At 35.4% G+C, this 20,750-nt stretch overlaps 1 protein-coding gene across 1 annotated transcript; it reads left to right on the top strand.

Annotated features, from left to right (window-relative positions):
• The first annotated feature begins 269 nt into the window (after positions 1 to 269).
• On the top strand, positions 270 to 19,378 carry LOC104099790 (UPF0481 protein At3g47200-like). Its single transcript, XM_033657069.2, has 3 exons — positions 270 to 330; positions 15,310 to 15,401; positions 17,930 to 19,378. The coding sequence occupies exons 2-3, from the start codon at positions 15,330 to 15,332 to the stop codon at positions 19,376 to 19,378; spliced, it is 1,521 nt and encodes a 506-aa protein (XP_033512960.1). The 5' UTR covers positions 270 to 330; positions 15,310 to 15,329.
• Positions 19,379 to 20,750: the final 1,372 nt, after the last annotated feature.

Genomic DNA, 20,750 nt, shown 5'->3' on the forward strand with positions numbered 1-20,750 from the left:
AGATATATTGTTTGGTCAAGTTTTTTAAAGGCCAAAAATATTTTTTTATTAATTTTTAAAAGCACTTACTATAGAGAATGAAAGTGTTTGGCCAAGTTTATGGCAAATAAATAAGTGTTTTTAAGTAGTAACAAATTCTTCTCTCATTATTGGACACAATATTTTGTGTTGAAAGGCCAAAACAAGATATCACATATAAGATATTTTCAATTATCTATATTATATAATATGAATATTTGATTTAATTCCTCTTATAAATTTGCAGGCAGCTCTCATCATTCAGGAGAAGCAAGAGAACCAACGAAAGAAGAAACAGCCAAACAAAAAAAGGTCATTTTTTTGCAGTTTTCTCGTTATATGCTAAACATATAAATAAAGTATATTCTTTGTTACTTCAAGTTGAATGACATGACACATAGATATATTGTTTCGTCAATTTTTTTAAAAGCCAGAAGTATTTTTTTATTAATTTAAAAAAGCACTTACTTTAGAGAATGAAAGTGTTTGGCCAAGTTTATGACGAATAAATAAGTGTTTTTAAGTAGTAACAAATTGTTTTTAGTTTTTAAGCATAAGCGAAAATAGCTTGTCCAACATAGGTGTTTTTTTTGATTTATTTTTAGAACAAGATTACCCATATGAAAAATACATCATTACTAAATTAATTAGTAGTAACTTCCTTTTTCATAATTTCGGGTTGCACTTTTCCTTTTCATACTTCGACGATTAAAATTACTTTTGAAAATATTGGCCAAACACTTACTACTAATGAAAGTATTTCTAAAATGATTTATCCAAATACAAGCTACTACTCTCAAATCACTTTTTTGACATGCATTTTTGATTAAAAATACTTCTCAAAATAAGTCGATTGGCAGCTTAGTCAAACAAGCCACTAATAGATATATTTCAGTCTAATAATTTTATTTTTGGATTTGAGACTCTTATTCATTGTTATTCATCAATCGATTTGAGACTTCCTGATGTTTTTTATTTCATAGAACAGTTAAGGGCCCGTTTGGCCATAAGAAAGTTTTTACTTTTTTCGAATTGTTTTTACTTTTTTCAGAATTAGTTAGTGTTTGGCCATAAAAATTTTATATTTCAGGGCACATCACTGTAAAACATGATAAACTATCTTAAAATATGTTCACAAAATACCATATTTTAAACATTGGATACTATTTAAAAAGAATTAAAAAGTGGGTACATATTAAATAAGGAGGACCAAATAGGACGCTCCGTAAAATTTTTACGTACGAATTACATGTCAAGAACGTTAAGTAAGAGGGATGCCACACTTTATTGAGATTACCCCCCAATAAATCACCGAACTCCACTGCTTCATCAAACTACAGAACGTGGTTTTTCTCTCTCTCTCTCTCTCCCTCCCTTCCTCACTCTCTCTCTCTCCAACTCTATCTCCCTCTCTCTCCCTCAACACGTACAAGCAATACCTTTTCATTTTACTTTATATTTGTGAAGGAAAATCTTGAAACAATTGTAAAGTTATCTCTATGTGACATGTCACAGGTTCGAGTTATGAAAGTAGCCACTAAGACTAGCGTTAGGGTAGGTTGTCTATATCACACTCCTTAGGGTGCGGCCATTTACCGCACCAGCATGAGTTTGGAATACCTTGTGCACCGAGCTGCCCTTTTTATTTTTGTCTGTTTTTTCGAACAAAAAGAAACAAAGGTAGGAAGTGTTTAGGAATTTTATTTTTTACGGATAATGCATAAAATCCTCCCCGGTCTATTACCATATTACCAACTCTCTTAAGGGCAAGTGAAAGTTACAAAAATAATTTTAAAATTAATTAACATGTACAAGTGTCATCTTTTGATTGGACATTACACAATTAATTATATCTAATTAATTAGTCTTCTAAATCACTTCTCGCACGAACAAGGGGGACATCGTTTCAACGGCGAAATGCCTGAGCTAAAATCCAATACAATGCAAATCAACCCAAAAATCAAAAGCAGATATGTTTAATAACAAAAACAGAGCTACAACTAGAAGGAGCAACGAGCATGATTCAGTGAAGAACCTACGAATAGTCAAAACGGTCAACAACAATGGAGTTTCGCCGGAGCAAGGGTCTTCGTCGGAGTTTCGTTCTCCGTCCAGATCTGACAATATCAAATAAGTATATATAAAACCCATCAAAAACTCAGTTCACCGGAGAATAAAGATCTCGTTGTATACGGCAAGTCGTGATAAAAACATAGATCGGGATGGACATCTAGCGTTTAACAAGTTCTGCCCATTGAAATAAAAAATGATTGAGAAATTAGGAAAGAGAAAAAAAGAATGTTTTAAGAAATACTTTATGTTAGACATATCGAAGTCCATGTCTAGCGAGATGTGTTGATACCATGAGTGGAAGGACTACACATATTTTGGTTTAATCATTAGTTGTTCCATTAGCAAAGTTACTGAATTTACAATTCATACTTAACAAAAAGCCATAATGCAAAGAAAAACTGGTGACGTCCAGACTGTCAATCTTTTGGAGTTGCAGCTCAGATGAGGCTTCTGCCTTTTGGCCGGATATGTTAATGAAGGTTTGCAAATAGGAAAATAAGGAAGAAGGAGATAAAAGGTGAAAAACGTTTTTAAGTAAGAAATACACGTTTTAGGCGCGTGTATTTCACCACTTCGCACATATCTGGTTGTAGCTTTTCAAGGGGTAAATAATTTTACTTTAAAATAGTTTAGGGGATAATAGGACCCCCGAAAATAAAAGGTGTGCAGTTGGTAATATGGTCATAGGTCGAGAAGAATTTTATGCATTATCCCATTTTTTTAATTTTGATTTGGTTTATAGATATAGCCAACAAACATAATACGTTGGTTTGATAAATGAAAAAACATCACCAAACCGACTTATGTACGCCCTCCTCTATCCTATTGTTATCATGAAGTTTTGCTTATACTTACTTTTCAACCAGTTTCATAGCCTGTTTGGCCAAGCGGTAAAAATCAGCTTATTTTGAAAAGTATTTTTTCTCAAAAGTACTTTTGGTGAGAAGCAGTTGGTGTTTGATTAATTAATTTGAAAAACACTTCTGAGCAACAATTAGTGTTTGGCCAAGCTTTTAAAATTGCTTCAAGTATATTTTTCTCAAAAGTATTTTTCAAAAAAGTGATTTTGGAGAGAAACTACTTTTTTTTTTTTTTTCTGTTTCTCCAAAACTGTTTCTGCTTCTGCTTCTCCTCAAAAGTACTTTTTTTCTTCCAAAAGCTTGGTCAAACACTTCAATTTTGAAAAAGAAAGTACTTCTAGGATTAAAGAAGCTTGGGCAAATAGGCTATCAGCCTCAAACTTTTGTAATTTAGCTTGAAACTCCTATTGCAAACAATTATGGCTCTTTTTCATTAATTACAGATAGAAGAAGGGAGGAATGTAGATCAATTAATCGAGACAAATCAAATTCTTGATTAAATATAGTTAGATTTGTACCATTCATCTACCAAATCTTGTACCATATTTAGAGTAAGTGTCACGACCCAAAATCCCACCACATGTGTCGTGATGGCACCTAATTTCTAAGACTAGGTAAGCCGATTTCTATTACATTTTAAAGCTATTTTTAAAATAAAAAAATAAATAAGTAACCAAAACTAACAGCGGAATAAATATGAGTATACAACCTCCCAAGACTGGTAGTACTGAGTCACGAACTCTAACTGAATACATAGAATGATCATGAGGACCGAATATACAATACTATTTGATTACAAGTTAATAGTACAATGAAATGAAAGGACTCCAAGGGACTGCGACGACCAAGCAGCTCTACCTTGAATCCTTACAATCCCGATTTAACTCTGCTCAAGTTCGTTATCTTTAATACCTGGCTCTGCACAAAATGTGCAGAAGTATAGAGTGAGCACACCACAGCGGTTCCCAGTAAGTATCAAGACTAACCTCAATGGAGTAGAGACGAGGTACAGTCAAGACACTCACTAGTCTAATAACCTGTGCAATATAATATACAAAAATAATAGAAAATAAATAATAATAAAGGTAGGATAAAACAACTAGTGATATGCACAACAGAAAATAAGAATACCATTAATATCACTCAACAATTAATAAACACAATTACACCCAATTAAATCAATCCCTTCAAATAAATGTCTTTCACATAGTTCTTTCAGATAACTCTCTTTCAAATATAATTTTCTCAAATAATTATTTTTCAAATATAATTCTTTCAATAAATCTTTTCAAATACAATTTTCTCAAATAAATATCATTCAAAATACAATTCTTTTATATAATACTTTCTAAGTAAAAATCCTTCCAAATAAATATTTGAATATAATTCTTTCAATTAAAAAGTCACCATATGACAACTCATTTCAAAATCATAAAAATATGGGTCTCGCCCCTTTTTCATATTTCCACGGCACCTCGTGCCCATAATTAAATCATCATATTTCCCCGGTAGCTCATGCCCTCATTTCATATCACAACTGCACGGACAACTCACATGCCAAATATCATTATCATTTCATCACAGCACCTCGTGCCCACATTTCCTATCTCAATTGCACGGAAAATTCACATGCCAAATATCCTCATTATTTACTCACGGCACCTCGTGCACACATTTTATTTTATAATCCGCCTAGCCATAGCCAAAGGCTCTCAATTTCAACATAAATCAGATTGTTATCAATTTACCAACAACAAGATAAATTTCACAAGGTATAAAAATAAACACAAGAAAATCGCAACATCACACGAAAATCATCAACACCACAACCCCACATCATCACACATCGTCCATGACAATAGCCATCCTTATCGCTCCTATTACCACCCTTATCGTTCTGCCCATACAATATCAATAGCCACCCCTATCGCTCCTATTACTACCCTTATCACTCTGCCCATACAATATTCCAACAACACAACAACAGTGAAAGGCCACTCTTATACCCACATAATATCAACAGTGAAATGCCACCCTTATGTAACGACCCGGCCAGTCGTTCCGATAGTTGTAGCCCAGTTTTCCCCATTTTTACTTATTTATGTGTTGTTCAGCTGTGTTGAGTTGTATCGAGTTGGTAGGTTTGGGTTCAGAGTAGTTTTGGAGTGAAATGAGACACTTAGTCTCTTAGTTAGAAAATTAAGTTAGAAAAGTCAACCAAAAGTTGACTTATGAGTAAACAAGTTCGGACTTGGATTTTTATGATTTGGTTAGCTTCGTTGAGTGATTTTAGACTTAGGAGTGTGTACGGATTGTGATTTGGAGGTCCATGGTAAAATTAGGCTTGAATTGGCAAAATTAAAAATTTGGCGATTTCGGTCGGCAGTTGAAAATTTTGATATCGGGGTCGGAATGAAATTCTAAAAGTTGGAGTAGGTTCGTACTGTCATTTGTGATGTGTTTAAAAAATTTGAGGTCATTTGGACGTGGTTTGGTTGGTTTCGGCATCGGGTGCCGAATTTGAAAATTTAGAAGTTCTTAGGCTTGAACTCGAGGGTAATTTGATGTCTGGATGTTGTTTTGAGTGATTCAAAGGTTCTACTAAGTTTATATGTTGATATATGACTTTTGGGAAATATTGGTTGAGGCCCCGAGGGGCTCGAGATAATTTTGGATGGTTAACGAGAGGTTTGGAAGTTGGAAATTTCATAATAGACTAAAGTTCGAGTGAGTTCGCACTAGACCTAATTTCAAATGAGTATAACTATCATGATACTAAGTGTTATATGGTGTATTATCTATCAAATGAAAGATATTTGAGTCTAGTTTCTAACCCTTCAAACCGTTCACCATTTGGACATTCCTACAAAAGGTTATGACCAAATTCACAAAGGCTGGAAAAAAGCAATTCTGCGACCAATTATGCGAACGCAAAACAGTTATGCGATCGCAAAACTGCTTCTGCGACCGCAAAACAGGTCGCAGAATGGACCAGAAGAGCCTAGTTTTGGGCACCAATTTTGCGATCAGTTTTGCGGCCCGCATACCCATTCTGCGGTCCGTTATGCGACCGCAGTCCTGCTTTCGGAGGGTTAATTTTTTTATTTTTATCACCCGACCCCATTTTGATAAATGGGCTTTGGGACTCATTTTGGAGCAAATATCTGACATTTTTTAGAGAGAAGGGAGAGTGTTCTAGAGAGAGGAAGAAGCTCAAGTATTTTGTTCATCAAGATCTTGTTCAAGCTTTGAAATCCAACAAGGAAATATCACAAGATCTTCACCCAAGACTACGGTTCTAACCCCTAGTCTTCAATTTCGAGTTTGGGTAAAGATGGGTGATTAAGAGTATAATTCTTGGGTGTAATAGTATCATTTATACATATCAATAAGATTTATGGAAAGATTGTTGAGTTCAAATGGGTATAGATTGGGTTGAAAATGGTAGAAATCTTCAAAGACTTTAATTGAAGATTTGAGGGTCGAGTTGATGTCGGAATTTGGTGAAATTTATATGGTTAGACTCGGGAGAGGAAGAGGATTATTATTCTGCCATTTTTGACTGGTTTCGAGACGTGGCCCCGGGGGCCGGGTTTTGGCCGATTTCGGAATTTGGCCTATTTATGTAGTTTTTCCGTTGGAATTCGATTCTTTAGCCTATGTTGATAGTATTATTCTGATTGTGGATAGCTTCGGAGCTTTTGAAGACTGAGTCCAGAGACGAGGGCATCCCGGAGTAGAATTTTTACGCTGTTAAGGTAAGTAACAGTTTTAACTCTATCTTTGAGGATATAAACCCGGAGATTTGACATCACGTGATTGTTTGGAAGTGATACCCACACTAGGTGACGAGCGTGTGGGTGTACACCACAAGGGATTGAGACTTGGTCCGTTCTGTAAGGCCTAATGACTATTATCTATGGTTATGTGTTTATTTGTTGATTGAACTTGTTTGCCTTCATGTTAGAGATCATGCTTAGGCTTTATTCATGCTCACATTATTTGTACTCAGTCGTAGAAATTATTATACATGTTTACCTCAGTCTCTATTAATTGCTAATATGCGGTGATACTTGATGTGGGATGTGTTCCTTTATTGTTGATTTTGGTGAGGCTAATGAGGTACATGATTGAGTGAGGCCGAGAGCCTGGTTGTGAGGATATTAATACCATAGCGCGTAAGTTGTCCGCGTAGCACGTGAGTTGACCGTGCGGCTCCAGGTTTTGATACCATAGCGCATGAGTTGTCCGCGTAGCACGTGAGTTGACCGTGCGGATCCGGGTATTGATATTGATTGAGTGAGGCCGAGGGCCTGGTTGGGAGCATATTAATACCATAGCGCGTGAGTTGTCCGCGTAGCACGTGAGTTGACCATGCAGATCCAGGTTTTGATACCATAGCGCATGAGTTATCCGCGTAGCACGTGAGTTCACCGTGCAGATCCAAGTATTGATATGATGGAACGTGATTTGTCCGTGCTTAGCTCTTGGGCTTTGGGAGCCCCTCCGGAGTCTGTACATACCCCTAGTGAGCGCTGAGTGTTGAGTGTTTTGAGTATTGAGTGCTGAGTACAAGTGATGAGTGATGGAGTGACACTGCTGTGAGGTTGTATTTATTTGTGTTGTTGCATTTATTTTTTAAACTTCTTTGTGGAATTTACTCAGTTATGGAATTTACCTATTTATTTCTGTTTATTTTTAAATTGGGAAAAATAAATAATTGGACTGGTTTACTTAGCTCGTCACTATTGCTCAGTTCCTTAGTTATTTCTGTTACTTGCTGAGGTGGTTGTACTCATACTACACCCTACACTTTATGTGCAGATTCAGGTGAGTTAGAGTGCGGTGATCGTTGAGTTCAGACCGGCTATCTGTGGAGATTGCAAGGTAGCTGCTAGCGTCCGCAGGACCTTGTTACTCCTTTTATCGTTTCTTCTTTTGGATTGTATTGACAGTTAGACAGTTTCATTTCTTAGTTCATAGATTTAGATGCTCATGACTTAGTGACACCCCGATGTTTGGGGCTCGTTTCCGTATTTCAAAAATTATATTTAAAGTTTATTTAGTTTATGAGAAACTCAAATGTTGGAATGTTTTATTAAATTCTTATAATCAGTTTAGTAGAAATATTTTGGGAAGTAGGCTTGCCTTGTAACACGATAGGCGTCATCACGACCATGGTCAGATTTTGGGTCGTGACAAGTTAGTATCAAATATCTAGGTTACATAGGTCTCACGAGTCATGAGCGGGTTTAGTAGAGTCTTGCGGATAGGTACAGAGACGTCTGTACTTATCTTCGAGAGGCTGCAGAACTTTTAGGAAAATTTCACATTCTTACATTCCTTTCGTGCGGTATTAATTCAGCTTGAAGTGTAACTCTTTGATTGCTTTCCACGCATTCGTATGTGCACATGGGCGCTCGGTATCAGTTGTGCATCGATGTCTTGTGATTCCCTGGATGAAGTGCGGGATGTGATTTTTGTGTGTTGATATCGAGCCAGTCTGGAGGACATGAGGCCGGGTTTTGACTGTAGCTTGAGCACTGAGGTGTTGATTGTGTGAGTGCGTGCTTGTGGTACTTTTGGGGATATTTAAGAGAGTATTCAGCGGCTTATGAGCCTTAGGGCGGTGTGGTTTTATGCTTGGGTCTCGTGTGGTGAGTCTGGGTTGAGGATTGTGGTGTTATGGTGGGGAAAAGTATCAATTGGAAGGTAATTCAGAAGGAACTCGGATATATAGGACATCTTAGTAGTAGGTTGGATCGGCATGGCAATGAGTATGATTAGTTCTTTGGGTGTGTATGAGGTAATGAGTTCTACATGTGTTTTGTGGCAATGTCCTTGGATTTTTAGTGGTCTGCGTAGCTTGGTTGAGTTAGAAGGATTCAGTCCTGACGGATTGGTTTTGATCCATTGGGGTTCAGAGAGAGTTCTTGATGGTTTTGAGAATAACTTTTGGCACGTTCGAGGACGAACGTTTATTTAAGAGGAGAAGGATGTAACGACCCGGCCAGTCGTTCCGAGAGTTGTAGCCCCGTTTTCTCCATTTTTGCTTATTTATGTGTTGTTCAGCTGTGTTGAGTTGTATCGAGTTGGTAGGTTCTGCTTCAGAGTAATTTTGGAGTGAAATGAGACACTTAGTCTCTTAGTTAGAAAGTTAAGTTAGAAAAGTCAACCGGAAGTTGACTTATGAGTAAACGAGTTCAGACTTGGATTTTTATGATTCGGTTAGCTTTGTTGAGTGATTTTAGACTTAGGAGTATGTCCGGATTGTAATTTGGAGGTCCGTGGTAAAATTAGGCTTGAATTGGCGAAATTGAAAATTTGGCGATTTCGGTCGGCAGTGAAAAATTTGATATCGGGGTCGGAATGGAATTCTGGAAGTTGGAGTAGGTTCATAGTATCATTTGTGATGTGTGTGCACAATTTGAGGTCATTTGGACTTGGTTTGGTTGGTTTCGGCATCGGTGCCGAATTTGAAAATTTAGAAGTTCTTAGGCTTGAACTCGAGGGTAATTTGGTGTTTGGATGTTGTTTTGAGTGATTCGAAGGTTCAACTAAGTTTGTATGTTGATATATGACTTGAGGGAAATATTGGTTGAGGTCCCGAGGGGCTCGGGATGATTTTGGATGATTAACAAGATGTTTGGAAGTTGGAAATTTCATAATAGACTAAAGTTCGAGTGAGTTCGCACTAGACCTAACTTCAAATGAGTATAACTATCATGATACGAAGTGTTTTATGGTGTATTATCTATCAAATGAAAGATCTTTGAGTCTATTTACAAACTCTTTAAACCGTTCGTCATTTGGACATTCCTACAAAAGGTTATGACCAAATTACCAAAGGCTGGAAAAATGGAATTCTGCGACCAATTATGCGATCGCAAAACAGTTATGCGATCGCAAAACTGCTTCTGCGACCGCAAAACTGGTTGCAGAATGGACCAGAAGAGCCCAGTTTTGGGCGCCGATTTTGCGGCCGGCATACCCATTCTGTGGTCCATTTTGCGACCGCATACCTACTTTCGGAGGGTTATTTTTTCTATTTTCATAACCCGACCCCATTTTGATAAATAGGCTTTGGGACTCATTTTGGAGCAAATATCTGACATTTTTTAGAGAGAAGGGAGAGTGTTCTAGAGAGAGGAAGAAGGGAGAGTTTTTTTTTCATCAAGATCTTGTTCAAGCTTTGAAATCCAATAAGGAAATATCACAAGATCTTCACCCAAGAGGTAAGGTTCTAACCCCTAGTCTTCGATTTCGAGTTTGGGTAAAGATGGGTGATTAAGAGTATAATTCTTGGGTGTAATAGTATCATTTATAGATATCAATAAGGTTTATGGAAAGACTGTTGAGTTCAAATGGGTATAGATTGGGTTGAAAATGGTAGAAATCCTAAAAGACTTTAATTGAAGATTTGAGGGTCGAGTTGATGTCAAAATTTGGTGAAATTTATATGGTTAGACTCGGGAGAGGACGAGGATTATTATTCTGTCATTTTTGATTGGTTTCGAGACGTGGGCCTGGGGCCCGGGTTTTGGCCGATTTAGGAATTTGGCCTATTTATGTAGTTTTTCCGTTGGAATTCGATTCTTTAACCTATGTTGATAGTATTATTCTGATTATGGATAGATTCGGAGCTTTTGGAGACTGAGTCCAGAGACGAGGGCATCCCGGAGTAGGTTATTTACGCTGTTAAGGTAAGTAACAGTTTTAACTCTGGCTTTGAGGATATAAACCCGGAGATTTGACATCACGTGATTGTTTGTAAGTGATACCCATGCTAGGTGACGAGTGTGTGAGTGTGCACCGTGAGGGATTGAGACTTGGTCCGTCCTATGAGGCTGTGAGGCCTAATAACTATTATCTGTGGTTACGTGTTTATTTGTTGATTGAACTTGTTTGCCTTCATGTTAAACATAATGCTTAGGCTTTATTCATGCTCATATTATTTGTACTCAGTCATAAAAATTATTGTACATGTTTACCTCAGTCTCTATTAATTGCTAATATGCGGTGATATTTTATGTGGGCTGTATTCCCTTATTGTTGATGATGGTGAGGCTAGTGAGGTACATGATTGAGTGAGGCCAAGGGCCTGGTTGTGAGGATATTAATACCATAGCGCATGAGTTATCCGTGTAGCACGTGAGTTGACCGTGCGGATCCAGGTATTGATACCATAGCGCGTGAGTTGTCCACGTAGCACGTGAGTTGACCGTGCGGATCCAGGTATTTATATTGATTGAGTGAGGCCGAGGGCCTTGTTGTGAGGATATTAATACCATAGCGCGTGAGTTATCCGCGTAGCACGTGAGTTGACCGTGCGGGTCCAGGTATTGATATAATGGCATGTGAGTTGTCCGTGCTTAGCGCTTGGGCTTTGGGAGCCCCTCCGGAGTCTGTACACACCCTAGTGAGCGCAGAGTGTTGAGTGTTGAGTACGAGTGATGAGTGATGGAGTGACACTGCTGTGAGGTTGTATTTATTTGTGTTGTTGCTGCATTTATCTGTTAAACTTCTTTGTGGCATTTATTGAGTTATGAAATTTACCCGTTTATTTCTGTTTAATTTTAAATTGTGTAAAATAAATAATTGGACTGTTTTACTTAGCTCGTCACTATTGCTTAGTTCCTTAGTTATTTCTGTTACTTGCTGAGGTGGTTGTACTCATGCTACACCCCGCACTTTATGTGCAGATTCAGATGAGTTAGAGTGCGGCGATCGTTGAGTTCAAGCCGGCTATCTGTGGAGATTGCAAGGTAGTTGCTAGCGTCCGCAGGACCTTGTTACTCCTTTTATCGTTTCTTCTTTTGGATTGTATTGACAGTTAGACAGTTTCATTTTTTAGTTCATAGATTTAGACGTTCATGACTTAGTGACACCCTGATATTTGGGGCTCGTTTCCGTATTTCAAAAATTATATTTAAAGTTTATTTAGTTTATGAGAAACTCAAATGTTGAAAAGTTTTATTAAATTCTTATAATCGGTTTAGTAGAAATATTTTGGGAAGTAGACTTGCCTTGTAACACGATAGGCGCCATCACGACCATGGTCAGATTTTGGGTCGTGACACCTTATCTCCCCAAATTAATTACTCACACAATAATTTACACGGAAAATTATCACAGCAACATAATAAAATCAATTCATATCATAATTTGCCCAATGGCCACAACCAAATTCCAAAGATATAACAAAATTAATTAATTTCACAACAAATAGCCCAAGGCTCCACACAATATATATAACACCCAAAAATAATCAATAGAGATAGAAATTACTCAACATAAAACAAAGTCTTCAATAAATTCAAATTTTCAATAATTATATAAACGCATTTTCTTTAGCTCATTTAATTAATTATTTGCAGAGGAAAATGCATATTGGAATAAATTTCCAAGAAATATTAAACCAACAATACTCACGAAATTTCATAAATATTTCAAGTAACAATCACATCAAATTATCATATAAAAACAAATTCAACAATAATGATTTAGGCATGGCAAACAGATGATTTAATAATTTTTCGCAATTTCCCAATTTACTACACAAAAATGACTAAGACTTTAATTCAATGAATTTTTGCATGTATAATCCCGAGTACGTACTCTTTACCTCGCATATACGGCTTTTCACATTTCACAAATGGCAAATAAAACTCAATGCCTAAGGGGTAATTTTTCCACTTGAGGTTAAGCAAAGCACTTACCTTTTTGAAGTTATGCCGATATTCCAAAATCATCTTCTTGCTTGAATTGACCTCCGGGCCGCTCAAATATAACCAAATTAATTGTATAACTTCATTAAAATTCATCGGAAATAATTTCGGATAATAATATGTCGACTTGAAAATTTATTCCAAAACGTCAACAAAAGTCAACGCAGGGCCTGCCCCTCGGAACTCGATATAATTTTCATGAAATCCGAATACCCATTCCGATACGAGTTTAACCATACTAATTTTATTGAATTCCAATAACAACTCGACCTCGAAATCTTAATTTTTTGATTTTGGATGATTTTACAAAAATCTTGATTTCTTCCATTTAAATCCGAATTAAATGATGAATATAATCATGGATTCATGAAATATAAACACTTTAGGATATAGAAGACTTACCCCAACCAAGCTTGTGAAACATCCCTCCAGAATCGTCCAAATCCGAGCTCCAAAAATCTAAAAACGAAAATGGCAAAATGACCAGTTTATGGTCCTTAACATTCTGCCCAGATTCGCACCTACGGTTACTGTTCACGCACCTGCGAATCACTGTTTATGTTGCTGCCCAGAAAATTCCAGCAGCTTATCTTCATGTCCGAATTGATCCGTTAACCTTCTGTCCCAAAATACAATACGAACTTAGTTGAGGCTTCAAACCATGTCAAACAATATCGAAATTACGAATCGCGTATCGAATCGAATTATAAGTATTCATATCTTCCAACTTCTATATTTTGCGCCGAAACGTATCAAATCAATTCGGAATAACTTTAAATTTTACACACAAGTCATAATTAACTTAATGGAGCTATTCCCATTTCCGGAATCGAAATTCGACCTCATTATCAAAAATTCACCCTTCGGTCGGACTTTTCCAAAATCTTATATTTTTCAACTTTCGCCAAAATGTGTCGAATTATCCTACGGACTTTCAAATCCAAATCCGAACATACGCCTAAGTCCAAAATCGTTATACGAAGCAATTTCCATCCTCGAAATTCTATTGCGAGGTCGTTTGCTCAAAAGTCAACTCTACGGTCAACTCTTTCCATTTAAGCTTCTAATTAAGAATTGCTCTTTTAATTAAATTCTGAATCTTCAGTAAATCAAACTCGACCACACACGCAGGTCATAATACATATTACGAAACTTTTCGAGATCTTAATCCACTGAACGAGTCATAAATTTTTAAAACGACAAGTCGGGTCGTTACAGTAAGTGTGGGGCTAAATGAATCAAATCCATATGCTTATAAGCCAATGTTGGTCTCTGTTGGTCCTTAAGATTAGAAGAATTCACAACTACGCTCGATGGAGAACTATAATTGCGTTACCTACAACGGTTTCTCAAGAGTTAAAACTTGCATTTGTGAATTGGAGAAATTGAAAGATGAGGCACTAAAGTATTATGATGATATAGTGGATATTTATAGTGATAACAATATTGTTCAAGTCCACGCCAACATCATGAATTTGTGGGACCATCAGAAATGATATAATGAACAATATTGACTGTTCCTCATTTTTTGGCACTTTAGAACCATAAAACAAGAATTTGGGATGATTTTTAATTTTTTGTGTGCTAAATACACATCATCATCATGATTTGAAGTGACGAGCTTTGAATCGCCTGAAATTTTGTGGCCAATAGAAGAAGACATTATTATCCCCTACAGTCGTATAGATGGTCAAGTACGTCAATATTTGTTATTACAAGAAAACCAACTTTCTTTCTTTGTCCTTACTATGCTTCACGACATGACTACGGATCCAATAGTACCATTCATAAAATTGGTGAAGGCGACCTTTAATTCGTCATTCCTGAAGATAAGCCCTGCATCCTTTCTTGAGACTGAAACTGATGCCAAAAACATCAAAAATTTACTTCAACTAATACACATGTCATGTCACCCTTTGGAGAAGAAAACTAGACTTACTCTTGAAAACCCTAGTTTGGAAATGGAACATTGCAGGAAAAGCTTATGTTGAAATCCTTTACATATGGTTAGGTTGAAAAATACGCCAAATGATAAGGACTACCAAACATGGGATGGTAACATGCTCAATGCAGCAGAGCTTCGCGAAGCTAGAGTTACATTTTCAAAAATTGGAAATATTTATGGAAGATTGGAGGAAGATTGCGACCTTGGAGATAACACAAGTTTATTTGACACTAAATTTGAGAATGGAGTGATGACAATTCCTTATTTTGAAGTCTTTGACTATACGGAGGCGAGAAATTAAATTTTATAGCATACGAGCAACAATCATCCGGTGAATATCCTAGATATTTCAGTGATTTTTCCATTTTCATGGATTATCTTATCAACTCAGATAAAATTGGGAAAGGGGTTGCAATTTCATATTACTTCTATTACAAAGAAGAATACATGATGTCAGTTCAACTGCAATTATGTGCACTGCAATCCCAAGATAACTAGAATCAACTATATAAATCGTCACTATCTATCTATTATGACATGTCAATCCTTTGTGTTTCCATTTCTTAAAATGTATTGTATTTTTTTTTTTTGGCAAAAGAGTAGAAGTTATACAACTGCAAATTTTAATTACTTTGGGTTGATACAATAAAGTCTTAACCCATCTCCCTGTCTCTCTCCGTTGTAGGAATTGCAGTTTCAAGAAGAATGGCACATCATATTGAGATTACCCAAATGGATCATCAAATTCCACATCTTGATCAAACTTCTGTAAATGAGGTCTCTCTCTCTCACACACACACCACGCTATACTTCTTTAATTCAAAAATAAATGAAGTCATATATGGTGTACTTCACTCTCCGGTCCATAATACTGATTTTTTGGCCTTTTTATTTTGGTCCAAAATAACTGTCCTTTTTACATAATCAAGAATGAATTAGCTATAGCTTTTCAAATTTGCCCGTATTTACATATCACAATGCTTCACGTTAACAATATGCAAAATTAATTAAGGATAATTTAGTTAAAATATTTATTTATTTTCTAAGAGTTTGTATTATTAAAGGGTGTGTCAAAGACAAAATATCACTTATTGTGGACGGGAGAGAATAAGTAATATAACCAAAAAAATAAATTCATCTTTATTACTTTTGGGTAACGATAGCTCTGCTCTGGTCCAGACGGCTCTGTTTGTCCTTCGTGTTACACTTCTTGAGGCACTATAGACTTTCTATTTTCTCTACTGACTGCTTATTTTTAGTAAATTAATTTTTTTAATTTTTTAATTGCCTTTTCGGAATTGCATTTTTTTGTTTCTTTTTGTTTGTTTTTATTTTTTGTTACTTATTATTTTAATTGTTTTTCTTTTCTTTTAGTTTTTGACTTTGATATAACTTAATCAAATGGTCTGTTTGGAAAGTCATCCAGTAATTAAAATTGGTGTAATTACTAGGGTAGTATTTATACAGCCTAGTCATTACGATGACATGTTTGTTTGTCATAACATAATTACAATATAATTACAAGTGTGTTGTTTGGTTGCACAAGTGTAATTACATAGTTAGATTAAATTTCAAATGAAGTAATTATCAACATTTAAAAGTTAACATAATAAATATATGCCTATAAATAATTTTTTTAGAAGTATAAATGATATTAGATTTTGTATTTAAGATGCATATTTTATCTTGAATATGCACTAATTAGTAATCATATATTTATAACTAATATTGTAAAAATAATTGATATATATTTTTCAAATGAATAATATTTAGTTTAACTAATTATAAAACTAAAAACATACGTTATGTAACAATATCATGGAATGCATGTTCGATAAAATAAATTAATATTTATAAATATAATGTCATAACATTATGCAAATGTTTGAAAAAACTAATCTATCAATTCTAACTAAAATATTACCAACATGCAATGTGAAATAACAAGCCAATACTACTAAAATAAGTAAATTGGAACTATAAATATAACACAATTTCAAAATCTCATAAAAGAATACGTTAACATATGTCAAATTTCAACATAATAAAAATATGTTCCAATACAACTTAAGAATAGGAAACATATATAATAAGTTTATAACCTCATTCAATAATTTCTACTTTAATTATATGCCATGTTTGTTAATGATTCAATATTTCTAATATTAAGAGGTGTAGTTTCAACAACTAGAATAATAACGCAGTTACACAAAATGAAGAAAATAAAATAAATAAAAAATAAAATATACGAGCAATTAAATAGAATCACAAGAAGTAAAGGTAGAGAAATAAAAGATAAATAATGTACAAAGAAAATATATTTTAGAATTTAAAAATAAATTAAAATTAATAAACAAAATAAAAAGAAATTAAAATAATGAAAATAAAAAGTTATAAAGAAAATAAACTAAAATTAAAATAAAAAGGAAAGAAATTTAAAAGTAACCTTGTAATTATGCAGTGTAATTACCACCAATTCTCACCTTCCCCTTGAGAATTGGAGAGTGTAATTACACCTCTCCAATTACACCCAATTCCATGTTGACCAGGTAATTACTTGGTCAAGCAAACATGCCAAACTTGTAATTACACTCAATTACACCCAAATCCAATTTTTAGGTGGCTTTCCAAACACACTCTAAGTGAAAAGTTAAGAAAATAAAAAACTAGAATTTTATATGTGCGTAGACTTCTGGAACTCACCCATGCATTTTTTCTTTATTTAAGCATTAATAATTAATAGAATAAATAAAAAGGAAAAAAGAGTAGTAAAAGATGTTTATAAAATTAATTAAACAAAAGAGAATATTAGTAAGGGCAAGTTAGTCAAGCTATAATTGTTTATATTAATGATAAATGGGTTACAAATATATAAAAATCAAAGTGAGAGAGGTAATCGAAATATCGCAAAATACAAGGGAGGTTAGTGTAATAAAGCAAATGTGAGGAGAAATCTCTTAAATAATTTCAATTTTATTTTGGACAATTTTCAGTCTTGATTGGAAAAGGATGAGCCTTGACGTAACCGGTAAAGTTGTTGTCATGTGACCAGGAGGTCACAGGTTCAAGCCGTGGAAACATCCTCTTGCAGAAAGGCAGGGTAAAGCTGCGTACAATAGACCCTTGTGGTTCAGCTCTTTCTCGTACCCCGCGCATAGCGGGAGCTTAGTGTATCAAGTTCGGAAAACGAGGAGAAAATCTTTCTTCATATTTTTATTTTATCTGATCATTATTTATTGACAATTTATGTGGAGAAAATAAACACAATACAAGGAAATGATATGACTTATTTCCATTAATTACAGATAGAAGAAGGGAGGAAAGTGGATCATTTAATTGAGATAAGGGAAATAAATGGTGAAGATCGATCAGGAATGACAACAAATAAACCTGCGAATCAAATTATTGATGAAATATTTGCGGATATCAAGGATTCATCTAGCAAATGTTGTACTATATTCAAAGTATGTGTGGGGTTGAATGAATCAAATCCAGATGCTTATAAGCCAAAGGTGATCTCCATTGGTTCTTACCATAAACACAATCCTGAACTTCGCTTCATGGAAAAGTACAAATTACGTTACCTACAACGGTTCCTCTGCAGGAAAGTGGGGATTGATGTGGAAAGTTGCATAAGAGAATTGGAGGATGAAGCATTAAAGTGTTATGATGATATAGAAAACCTTGACAGTGATATTGTTGCCAAATTTTCAAAAATATTGTTACTTGATGGTTGTTTTCTAATTGAATTCATTCGAGAGAGTTGTGAAATGTGTCCAGAAGGAGAAGGTTGGATTATCCCCGGAGGTTGCCTAGATAATCAAATACGCCGTGACTTGTTGTTACTAGAAAATCAACTTCCTTTCTTTGTCCTCACAAAACTTCATCACATGACTAAAGATGAGGAAGATAAAATACCATTCACAAAAATGGTGAAGAAGACCTTTTTACCTTGCTTCCCGAAGATGACCCCTGCATCCTTTAATGAGAGTGAAGGTAATGCCGCAGAAATCAAACATCTACTTCAAGTTCTACACATGTCATGTCACCCTTCAGTTATTAAAACTACGAGCCTAACGAATCCTAGCATGGAAACAGAACATTCCTGGAAAAGCTTATGTTGTAATCCTTTGCAAATAATTAGGTCAAATGATAAGCCAATAGATAAGGACCACCTAACGGGGCATAACGTCATGCCAAATGCAACGGAGTTTTCCGAATCTGGAGTTAGCTTCATAAAAGTCGGATATATTAATGATTACTTGGAGAAAGAAAACCGTGGAGATAACACAAGTTTATTTGATATCAAATTTGAGAATGGGCTATTGAAAATTCCTAGTTTTAGAGTCACTGATGAAACGGAGACTCTCCTGCGGAATCTGATAGCGTATGAGCAACAGTCGTCTCATGTATGTCCTAGATATTTCAGTGATTTTACAATTTTCATGGATTATCTAATCGACTCAGACAAAGATGTGAGTTTGCTTAGCCGGAAGGGAATAGGAGAGGACAAAGAAATAGCTACCCTTTTTAACAAGATCGGGAAGGCGGTCAATATTTCATCAGACTTCCATTACAAAGAAGAATGCAGAAAATTAGTTCATCACTGTGAACAACCACGGAACTTAATGAAGGCAAGTTTGAGGCACAATTATTTTAATACTCCGTGGGTAGGAGCTTCAACTTTGGCAGCTGTCGTACTCCTCATACTCACAGCTATGCAGACTGTTCTAGCTTTCACAGGTGGTGTTTAAATAGTTATTGTTCTAATTATACATCATGGTTGATTCATTTTGTTAATCCTTCCAGTCTGGTTTTCCTTACTATTATTATTTGTGTATCCAATACAAGTTTAAAATGTCTTCTACATATATAAATACGTCTATAAGGAATCTTCTAAATCGTCAGGCGTATAAATTAAATAGAGGTGGAATGAAAAATGAAAATTAACCTAACAAGTTTTCCAAGTTGGAAGTAATTGACATGGTTCTAAGAGTTTAGATAGATGATAAGCCAATTTCTACATCAGAGCCAACTTCCTGCAAGGCACTCAGATTTGAATGTATAGTAGGATTGCATATAGATGTTCATAACATGCAGCGGAAGACAATAACAATCCTAGGAAGATCTTTTCGTATTTAGAATTTATTTACATGTCAAAAATCGGATCTAAGACGTACCTGGTGGAGAGAGTCTCGTTTCAAAGATTCTTCGATAGTGCGAAGACTCTATGCGTATCCATACCGAGACTGGCCGTGAATAAATTGAATAAAAATATTGTGTTGAACTTTTTCTCAAAAATCTCAACTCAAAGGTAGAAGAACAAGAAATAATTTTCTCGTGATAGTATTTTCTCTCTTGGCTTTGTATTACATTCTCACTTTCACATAGTGATTTTTTTGCGGCTCATCCGAAGGTATGACTTGCTCACGTTATTTGGTGATGTGTGTATATATATACTCGAGCACCAAACTGTTTCTTTAGGTTAAGAAAACCCGTGAAGACCAATTCATAAATTGGACTTTCATAATTTTATATAGAAAACTACTAATCCCATTACTCATGGGATTTTGAGAGCCACACGTCCATTATGGACTGTAACGACTCGCCCAGTCGTTTTGATAATTTGAGCCCCGATCCTCTAATAACTATTTTTCTCATGTTTGTTTCCGCTATTAGAATTTGCCGGAGTGATTGGTTATGAAATTCAGAGAGTTTTGGGACACTTAGTCCCTAGTTGTGAGTTTAAGCCTTAGAGTTTAGACCGTAGTCTGAACTATATGAAGACGGATCCGTAATAGAATTCCGTCGACTCCGTTAGTTCTGTTGAGTGATTTTGGGATTAGGAGCATGACCAGAATGTGGTTTGGGGGTCTATAGTAGATTTAGGCTTGAATTGGCGAAAATTAGTGTTTTTGGCGATTTCGGCCGATAGTGAAAATTTTGATATCGATATCGGAATGAAATTCTGAAAGTGGCAGTAGGTTCGTAATGTCATTTGTGACATGTGTGTAAAATTTGAGGTCATTCGGACTAGATTTGATGTGGTTCGACGTCGTTTGTAGAATTTGGAAAACTTTAAATTCTTAGGCTTGAATCCGTGCTTAATTCCTGATTTTGGTGTTG

Source organism: Nicotiana tomentosiformis, chromosome 2 (genome assembly GCF_000390325.3).
Source record: "Nicotiana tomentosiformis chromosome 2, ASM39032v3, whole genome shotgun sequence".
Lineage (NCBI taxonomy): Eukaryota > Viridiplantae > Streptophyta > Magnoliopsida > Solanales > Solanaceae > Nicotiana > Nicotiana tomentosiformis.

Excerpts from the sequence above, each read along its gene's own strand:
- LOC104099790 (XM_033657069.2), top strand. The coding sequence starts at position 15,330 with ATGGCACATCATATTGAGATTACCCAAATGGATCATCAAATTCCACAT. Across the intron at positions 15,402-17,929 it reads ATCAAACTTCTGTAAATGAG|ATAGAAGAAGGGAGGAAAGT; the intron begins GTCTCTCTCTCT and ends CATTAATTACAG.